Source organism: Mizuhopecten yessoensis, unplaced genomic scaffold, assembly GCF_002113885.1.
Source record: "Mizuhopecten yessoensis strain PY_sf001 unplaced genomic scaffold, ASM211388v2 scaffold6373, whole genome shotgun sequence".
Lineage (NCBI taxonomy): Eukaryota > Metazoa > Mollusca > Bivalvia > Pectinida > Pectinidae > Mizuhopecten > Mizuhopecten yessoensis.
In genome coordinates this window covers 179,366-190,156 of record NW_018406517.1, presented here as the reverse complement: position 1 = coordinate 190,156, position 10,791 = coordinate 179,366, and the positions used below count along the sequence as shown (strand labels likewise).

At 40.9% G+C, this 10,791-nt stretch overlaps 1 protein-coding gene across 1 annotated transcript; it reads right to left on the bottom strand.

The window, feature by feature from the left end:
• Positions 1-9,166: 9,166 nt before the first annotated feature.
• LOC110452062 (neuronal acetylcholine receptor subunit alpha-7-like) lies at positions 9,167-10,393 on the bottom strand. The gene has a single exon (XM_021500344.1). It carries the CDS (start codon positions 10,391-10,393, stop codon positions 9,167-9,169), a length of 1,227 nt encoding a protein of 408 aa, XP_021356019.1.
• Between the last annotated feature and the right edge of the window lie 398 nt (positions 10,394-10,791).

Below are 10,791 nucleotides of genomic sequence, written 5' to 3'. Positions count from 1 at the left end.
TTCTTCTTCTTCTTTAAGCTTACATCAAGATATGGAGTAACTCCTTTCAATTTAATTAAAGAATTACTACATTACTTGCAGGAGTTGGTGTAGCCCTACTTACAAATTATATATCTATTTGCTGAAATTGGCTTTTGATCCTTAACAGTGTGTGATGGCTAGTGTGTTATACATATGGACTGTATGGCCTGTATCTGTTGGAGGAATAAATCCAATATCACCAAATATTTATACTCAACAGTTTACCTTATATGAATACCAGTAACTCATTGTCTAATACTTGATACTATTCACTGAAGATAATAGTCTAGTAAATATCTCAAATTAAATATCCCTAGTGAAAGGGTTACTATATCTCAAGAATACTGAACAAGTCTGTTTATATCAAGGAGTTACTTCCCCTTATCCCAAACATCATATCAATGTACAAATAAATGCATGTCTGTGTTTCTTACCACCTGTTGTCAATTTAAGGAGAGGACTTAGATAGGCTATGCCTGATGTCTGATCCTATTGACTACTGTTTATATTGTCAATAAAATTTGTTGAAATTGAAAAAAATGAAATTGAGTCATCAATCCTTGAGATTTATTGCAAGTCCCATCAAATCTTTCTCTCATTGTATAGGATTTTAATTATAAATAACTCATATGTTGTACCCTACTCCCATTAGGGGAATAGACTAATGAAGGAACTCTTATAATGAAGGATCGTATTTAAACTGCGATTAACACCTCGCTGGTAAAATCAACAATTTGGCCAACTTTGTGATTGTTTCGCAAGTATTTGGTGGTTACTGAAGGGGAACTGTGGATTTTGCACATTTTCCGGTTCAAGTAGCTGCATGCCGTGCTCATATTCTGTGACGGCCGCCATCTTAAAAATACCACTCCTTAACAGATTCATGATAGTGAGAAGGGCCTGGCCCAAAAAGGGCGGGCACTAAGGGATCGTAGAGTGCAAGACCATCAAATGTCAGCAGCATTTCAAAAAATGATCTTCGGATGATGAGGACCATTAAGTCCCCCTTGGTACATAATCTTCAAGCGACATTCCTGACAGTTTCTGGTGAAGTAATATAGGCATTTCATGAGATGATTTATAGATGACATAGCGAGGATCAGTATATACCCAAGAGGCTAATTTAAACAACATCTCGTCTGAAATTTATAAGTGGATTCTGACTAATATTTCATAAAATGATTCTTTGATCATTAGAATGAGAATATAGACTTGAGAAGTTGTAAATTAACCTATCCCCACTTAGCTAAGGGATAGGACTATAAGGCGTCGCAGTACAGAACCGCCAAACCCTTCCCTGATGCCTACTGGTGGACTTACCAGCATTTTATAAAATCATCCTTATATTGATTGATGTTGAGGATCACAATTTATACTCAAGAAGGGGCTACCACATAAGGCTCAGCAGGGGTCCCTTAGCGTACAACCTTCAAACAACATCATTACTGGTAGATTTTTAACATACCTTCATGAAATCATTTTTTGTTCACTTTGCCCAGTGCTTGTGGACGTTTGCCCCACTGAGCTTTCACTCAGTATTTTATTTGTGCTCATAACTTTATTGATTGTAATGGTCAAAACCAAACATAATTTGTAGTTTATNCTTAACGAACTGGTGAATTTCATTGAAACTTTGCATGAATGATCAGTATCTTATGTAGTTTTGCACCGGCGTTTTAATTTGGGATTTCGACTCCTTTTTGATGGAGTTATGCCCCTTTTTGCGAAAAACTTGTCCGCGCAACTCCTCCTTAACGAACTGGTGAATTTCATTGAAACTTTGTATGAATGATCAGTATCTTATGTAGTTTTGCACCGGCGTTTTCATTTGGGATTTCGACTCCTTTTTGATGGAGTTATGCAACTTTTGGTGACATACTTGTCCGCGCAACTCCTCCTTAACGAACTGGTGAATTTCATTGAAACTTTGCATGAATGATCAGTATCTTATGTAGTTTTGCACCGGCGTTTTAATTTGGGATTTCGACTCCTTTTTGATGGAGTTATGCAACTTTTGGTGACATACTTGTCCGCGCAACTCCTCCTTAACGAACTGGTGGATTTCGTTGAAACTTTGCATGAATGATCAGTACCTTATGTAGTTGTACACCGGCATTTTAATTTTGGATTTCGACCCTTTTTGATTGAGTTATGCCCCTTTTGGAAGCTTTGTGCGAAATACTTGTTACTCGTGGGAAACTATTTGCTTTGCCTTAGTAAGCCTTTAGCTTAAAATTCTGGTTTATATTGGAGCGGGGGTATTAGTTAGCCTTTAGCTTACAGTTCTAGTTTCAAACAGAATCCCACATTCTTTGTAATTGTCCCGTATCACGTGATCACGATACTCCAGTAACGGTGCCGTGTCATCTGACCACCAACAGACCATTAGTCGGCTATTAGAAGCAAAAATTAAAAAAAATGTGTGCTCTTACTGATAGGCTTCACATTGCACTTGATAATCATGTTGACCAAATGTCCGAATACAAGCGATTTATATAACATACGTTATAAAAACTCTTTTGTCATACAAAACGTTTTATCTGGAGCATAACTTTTTTGTTATTTCAGCTTTGCTCACCAACATGCTATTGTTTTGTCTCGTGAAGTAACCTTCCGTCCTGGCAGGCGGCTACTGTGGCTATGATATTACACTATGAATGGCACATTTTGATGTTCTTCAGGTTGCCTCGGGAACCGCAAACACTTGTCTACTGTAGACCGAAATATCGGGGGGAGGGGACCCAAGGGGAGGGACACCACCTTCTAGTATTACATCAACACAATCTTTCGGTATTACACCGACACTAGCATCTGGTATTACATCAACACCATTTTTTGGTATTAAACCGACACCACCCTTTTGGTATTACACCGACACCACCTTTTAGTATTACACCGACACCACCTTTTGGTATTACACCGACACCACCTGTTCGTATTACACTGACACCCCCTTTTGGTATTACACCGACAACCCCTTTTGGTATTACACCGACACCACCTTTTAGTATTACACCGACCCCACCTTTTGGTATTACACCGACCCCACCTTTTGGTATTACACCGACACCACCTGTACGTATTACACTGACACCCCCTTTTGGTATTACACCGACAACCCCTTTTGGTATTACACCGACACCACCTGTTAGTATTACATTAAAACCACTTTTTGGTATTACACCGACACCAACTTTTGTTATTACACCGACGCCAACTTTTGGTATTACACCGACGCCAACTTTTGGTATTACACCGACGCCAACTTTTGGTATTACACCGACGCCAACTTTTGGTATTACACCGACACCAACTTTTGGTATTACACTGACACCAACTTCTCGTATTACACCGACACCGCCTTTTGGTATTGCACCAACACCACCTTTTATTATTACACCGACGCCAACTTTTGGTAATACACCGACACCAACTTTTCGTATTACACCGACACCGCCTTGTTGTATTACACCAACACCACCTTTTGGTATTTCACCGACGCCCCCTTTTGGTATTACACCGACACCACCTGTTCGTATTACACCAACACCACCTTTTGGTATTTCACCGACGCCACCTTTTGGTATTACACCGACACCACCTGTACGTATTACACTGACACCCCCTTTTGGTATTACACCGACACCAACTTTTGGTATTACACCGACACCAACTTTTAGTATAACACCGACACCACCTTTTGGTGTTACGCCGACACCAAATTTTTGGTATTACACCGACACCAACGTTTAGTGTTACAATGACACCACCTTTTGGTATTACACCGACACCAACTTTTAGTATTACACCGACACCACCTTTTTGTATTACACCGACACCAACTTTTAGTATAACACCGACACCCCCTTTTGGTGTTACACCGACACCAAATTTTTGGTATTACACCGACACCAACGTTTAGTGTTACAATGACACCACCTTTTGGTATTACACCGACCCCACCTGTTCGTATTACACTGACACCCCCTTTTGGTATTACACCGACAACACCTTTTGGTATTACACCGACACCACCTTTTAGTATTACACCGACCCCACCTTTTGGTATTACACCGACCCCACCTTTTGGTATTACACCGACACCAACTTTTGTTATTACACCGACACCACCTGTTCGTATTACACCAACACCACCTTTTGGTATTACACCGACGCCAACTTTTGGTATTACACCGACACCAACGTTTGGTATTACACCGACATCAACTTTTCGTATCACACCGACAATAACTTTTCGTATTACACCGACACCGCCTTTTGGTATTACACCAACACCACCTTTTGGTATTTCACCGACGCCACCTTTTGGTATTACACCGACACCACCTGTTAGTATTACATCAAAACCACTTTTTGGTATTACACCGACACCAACTTTTGGTATTACACCGACACCACCTTTTAGTATTACACCGACCCCACCTTTTGGTATTACACCGACACCAACTTTTGTTATTACACCGACGCCAACTTTTGGTATTACACTGACACCAACTTTTCGTATTACACCGACACCACCTTTTGGTCTTACACCGACACCACCTTTTGGTATTACACTGACACCAACTTTTCGTATTACACCGACACCGCCTTGTTGTATTACACCAACACCACCTTTTGGTATTTCACCGACGCCCCCTTTTGGTATTACACCGACACCACCTTTTAGTATTACACCGACACCCCCTTTTGGTATTACACCGACACCACCTGTTAGTATTACATCAAAACCACTTTTTGGTATTACACCGACACCAACTTTTGGTATTACACTGACACCAACTTTTAGTATAACACCGACACCACCTTTTGGTGTTACACCGACACCAAATTTTTGGTATTACACCGACACCAACGTTTAGTGTTACAATGACACCACCTTTTGGGATTACACCGACACCACCTTTTGGTATTACACTGACACCACCTGTTAGTATTTCATCAAAACCACCTTTTGGTATCACACCGGCACCAACTTTTCGTATTACACCGACAATAACTTTTCGTATTACACCGATAATAACTTTTCGTATTACACCGACACCACCTTTTGGTATAGATTTAAAAAATGCTGGCATGACGGCTATATTGGATTTTAAATCCGCTCCATAATGAAATAAGAATTGGACAAGATACTGTTCTGATTATTCACATTAACTTTCAATGTAATGGCCGCCAAGACGGAATATTGGAATTTAGATCGGACCAAAGAATTATAGTTTAAATTCCAAATCCATTTTCAAAATGGCTTCAATCGCGGCCATTTTGCGTTTCAAATCGGCCCCAAACTATGTAAAACCATGAGCTTATCATTCCAACTAAATTTCCTTGAAATTGCTCGAGTAGAATTCCGGAGTTGCAAAATCGGCCAATTCGATTTCGAATTTTATGTTTTATAAATATATACACATTGTATATCATAAAGTAGTTTTTGGTAACTATGATATTCAAGTGCTTCGACGCTAGACCTACATAGTTCGCATTTAAAATAAACCTTACAAGCATACCAATTTTCAGGCCAATTCAAATTATATGCCTCCACTTAGCTGTCATAGCAAATAAGGATTTCGGAACGAGGGGGAGGGGAGCCTAGAATACTACATGCATGTACTCGAGAAGAAACCATAGTGACTGAAAAATGTAGGGATATACTTCTAGTGTCCATGCTATTCTTATTTGCGAGCAAAATTTTGAAAACTTTTAATTGATAGGACTGCTGAGACTGAAAAATACGAAAGAAATAGCGAACTTAGGAAAGAACCAAACTATTATAAAAAGCTTAGTTGCACTCTCCAAACTTGTGATGCTGTTTCTATTTGTAATGGTGCTGTTGGTGTTCGTAAGGTTGTGTAATGTTATTTTGTATAATGTACTGTTAATATCGCACTTTTGTTACTTTTTAAATGATGAGTCGAGTAATAAAGAACTTGAAAAGATGATTGACGGGTGTCCCATGGATACAAGTCTGAGCGCTGGAACCAAGCCAGATCACCTGATGTTTCATCAATGGTCATAGTTGGCATTGTTCTTGGTACATGATTACCAAACTACTTCCGTCCTTCTTTATTTAAGGATTAACTTGAATATAGTTTTCGTGTTATGGAGATATAACACAAAAAACCGGAGTGTACTCTAAATAAACCGCAAAGCGGTTTATGATGAGAGAACACTCTGGTTTTTTGTGTTATAGCTCCATAACATGAAAAAATATATTCAAGTTAATCCTTACATTTTAATCTACTTTACACAATCCCTGTTGAAATTCACTTTTATTGATGGACTCTTTTCTCTTAAAAATTATTGCGCTACTGTATCAGCCAATCAAAAGCGACGTTACAAACGGCGACGTCAGTTTTATTACGTTATGGGCTGATAACATGGTTTTTTTAGCCAATGAAAATGCTTGTTACAAGCAAGATTAAATTATTTCAATATATTGAAAACATGATATGGAATACGGGGAGAAGCCTCCAATATTACCCACGATAAATAATAACTACATACATGTACTTACTCCTATCGCAGCAGTGAATGAAAAATGCGGAGCATGATTCTCATGTCCAGAGTACACGATTCACAAACTACTCCACCTGTCTTTATTTTGGGGGAAATGGTTAGCCACAACAATGGCTCAGAGTGGGTACCTTAATTCTTTAAAACAACCCTGCGTTAATTTAGATAAGATTCAACTTAACTGTGTATCTAGCTGTTATACATACTCACAGCAGCGTGTTTGTAAACATACGTGTGTACATACAACACCAGTTTATTGGTATCCTAGTTCCCTGGAGTCGTCCCGCTGTGCAGAGATATGTTACTTTTATGTGTGCTAACACCGGGCGTCTTAGAACATTGCCTGTAGTTGGTTACATAGTTATCCAGTAACACAGTAACAACAACAGTAAAATTTCACGTATGTAACGAAACATGGTTTAATAGTCATTATATTGTATAATTAGGGATACCAATCGATACATATAGGGTACACAGCGTACCGTAAAGGTTCATATCGATTAGTCGCTACAGGAGACGGTTCACAGCGTACCTTAAAGGTTAATACCGATTAATCGCTACAGGAGACGATACACAGTTAAGGATTTAAGGTTAATACCGATTAGTCGCTACAGGAGACGGTACACAGTTAACGATTAAAGGTCAATACCGATTAATCGCTACAGGAGACGGTACTCATTTTACGATTAAAGGTTCATACCGACTAATCGCTACAGGAGACGGTACACATTTTACGATTAAAGGTTAATACCGATTAATCGCTACAGGAGACGGTACACAGTTAACGATTAAAGGTTCATACCGACTAATTCTACAGGAGACGGTTCACAGCGTACCGTAAAGGTGCATACCGATTAGTCGATACAGGAGACGGTACACAGTTAACTTTTAAAGGTTAATACAGACAAAGCCTACAGGAGACGGTACACAGTTAACGATTAAAGGTTAAAACCGACTAATCACTACAGGAGACGGTACACAGTTAACGATTAAAGGTTAGTACCGACAAAGCCTACAGGAGACGGTACACAGTTAACGATTAAAGGTTAAAACCGACTAATCACTACAGTAGACGGTACACAGTTAACGATTAAAGGTTAGTACCGACTATTCGCTACAGGAGACGGTTCATAGCATACCAAACATAGGTTAAACCCAACTGATCACTACAGGAGACGCACACAGTATATCAGAGGCGATTACATTTAATCGATCGATACATGATAGGCACACATTTACACATAATTCATTAATTAAGGTGAGGGTTACTGATCGATGTGACGGCGACGGTACATAGTTCAACTTGACTGATTGATATAACGGCGACGGTACAGTTCCACTTGACTGATCGATGTGAAGGTGACGGTACAGTTCCACATGACTGATCGATGTAGATGTGACGGTACAGTTACACTTGACTGATCGATGTGAAGATGACGGTAAAGTTCCACTTGACTGATCGATGTAGATGTGATGATACAGTTACACTTGACTGATCGATGTAGATGTGACGGTACAGTTACACTTGACTGATCGATGTAAAGGTGACGGTAAATTTCCACTTGACTGATCGATGTAGATGTGACGGTACAGTAACACTTGACTGATCGATGTGAAGGTGACGGTAAAGTTACACTTGACTGATCGATGTAGATGTGACGGTACAGTTCCACTTGACTGATCGATGTAGATGTGACGGTACAGTTACACTTGACTGATCGATATGAAGGTGACGGTACAGTTCCACTTGACTGATCGATGTGAAGGTGACGGTACAGTTCCACATGACTGATCGATGTAGATGTGACGGTACAGTTCCACATGACTGATCGATGTAGATGTGACGGTACAGTTCCACTTGACTGATCGATTTAGATGTGACGGTACAGTTCCACTTGACTGATCGATGTGAAGGTGACGGTACAGTTACACTTGACTGATCGATATGAAGGTGACGGTACAGTTTCAATTGACTGATCGATATATATGTGATGGTACAGTTACCCTTGACTGATCGATGTGAAGGTGACGGTACAGTTCCTCTTTACTGATCGATTTAGATGTGACGGTACAGTTACACTTGACTGATCGATATGAAGGTGACGGTACAGTTCCACGTGACTGGTCGATGTAGATGTGAAGGAACAGTTCCACTTGACTGATCGATGTAGATGTGAGGGTACAGTTCCACTTGACTGATCGATGTAGATGTGACGATCCAGTTACACTTGACTGATCGATATGAAGGTGACGGTACAGTTCCACTTGACTGATCGATGTAGATGTGACGGTGCAGTTACACTTGACTGATCGATTTAGATATGACGGTACAGTTACACTTGACTGATCGATGTGAAGGTGACGGTACAGTTCCACATGACTGATCGATTTAGATGTGACGGTACTGTTACACTTGACTGATCGATGTAGATGTGACGGTACAGTTCCACTTGACTGATCGATGTGACGGCGACGGTACACGGTTTCAATCGATTGATCAATGTAGATGTGACGGTACAGTTACACTTGACTGATCGATGTTAATGTGACGGTACAGTTCCACTTGGCTGATCGATGTGATTGTGACGGTACACGTCCTGTATTTACTACTTCATTGTAGTACAAGCATCAAATATATGAACACGAGAACAAAAATCGCAACCAAGTAAAATACAAAAAATACCATATCAAACGTGGCAGACACGTCCCTCCACGTAACATTCGTTTCATATTCCACACGATTTGATGGCAGTGTTTGGTTCTGGGAGGGAGAGACAGCATCATGGTTGAAGCCAGAGTTCTGGTGACCACGTCCCCGTTTACATCTTCGGCATAAAACTTGAAGTAAATAAGGCACAGTTTTCCTCTGGTCAGCGAAGAACCAGCGGAGACAGATTACAGTACATAAAGTGCTGAGTCCACTCATGGCCATCATCGCAGTCACGATATAACACAGAATAGGCACTGGCTCGGAGTTCTTGGGCATAACACTACTGATGATGGACAGAAAGACCGCAAAAGAAAGAAGAACAGTGAGGGCATACGACACGCGTTCTCCCTGTTCGGGCGGTAGCAGGAACACACACGCGTTGAGAACACCTAGGAACAGAATTGGTAGAATGGTACTGAGGAGTGAAAATTCTGGTCTCCTTTTTATTTCTAGACTAATCACAATAGACGAGAAAAACCCACCGAATAACTGCTCTTTGACGCTGGCATTACCGAGCGCCCACTCCCCAAACTTCTCAAAGTTGGACAGATCCATTACCGGGTACAGCTGTACCTCCGGCCGGGTGTAGGGTATGGCCAGTATGACTAGGTAACACTTGTGAACATCGAAAGGATACTTCTCCACATTGGGAAGACAGGTGGAAGTGATGGTACCGCCCTGCAACCAGATCACGGATCCATCCGAATTAACTCGGACCGGGAATGAGTCCTCAAAGAATAGAAGGAGCCGGTCCGTGGGATTGGACAGTGCTAGACGTGGTGTCCAAATCTGTGATTCGGGTAGGACTAGAGCGCGCGGATAGTACTTGGACCTGTTCCAGCCAAGGGCTTGGTCCCGCCACCGTAAGTCCACCGCAGAAGCCATGGACAGTTGGCCACCTACTTCGTCAAATTCGCTTATTCCACGGAGGAGAAATCTAACAGAAACACGAACTGTTTCGTTTTCGTTTTGAACAGGTCTTAGTATACTCGTGTAATTATCAAACAGTTTCGAATACAACTCATGACTGTTGCGTGCATACGCATTCGACGGTACAATAACAGAGGTTATTCCGAACAGCAGCAGTATTAACACAGTTGCCCCGACGGTAACGGATTCTCTACCCATGGTCGGTCTGTAACAACTGTTGTTTAACTTTCAACAATATGATTATTCTCCAAGATTAGATGATGTTTCAAACCCAGCAAGTGAATATTTGAACATTTGAAGAATATTACTTCTGCTTTGATCGGTAAACGTTCCAATGGCAGGGTGGCACTGCAAGGGCAGTGCTGGTACATATACAGGGCACCACGCGCTACAAATAATGTATCATTTGCATCTTTATAAGAATCAGGATACCAGTCCGGGGGGAGTCTGCCGCCTACCATACACGTGTGTGTTAAGTCACGTAGCTAAATGAGATAGCAGCCCATTTCATCACCACACAGATACATATCTGTCTAACTTTACATTGGGAACATTATCGTACAGAAAGTGTATGACGCTACCTCTCTGTGGGCTCC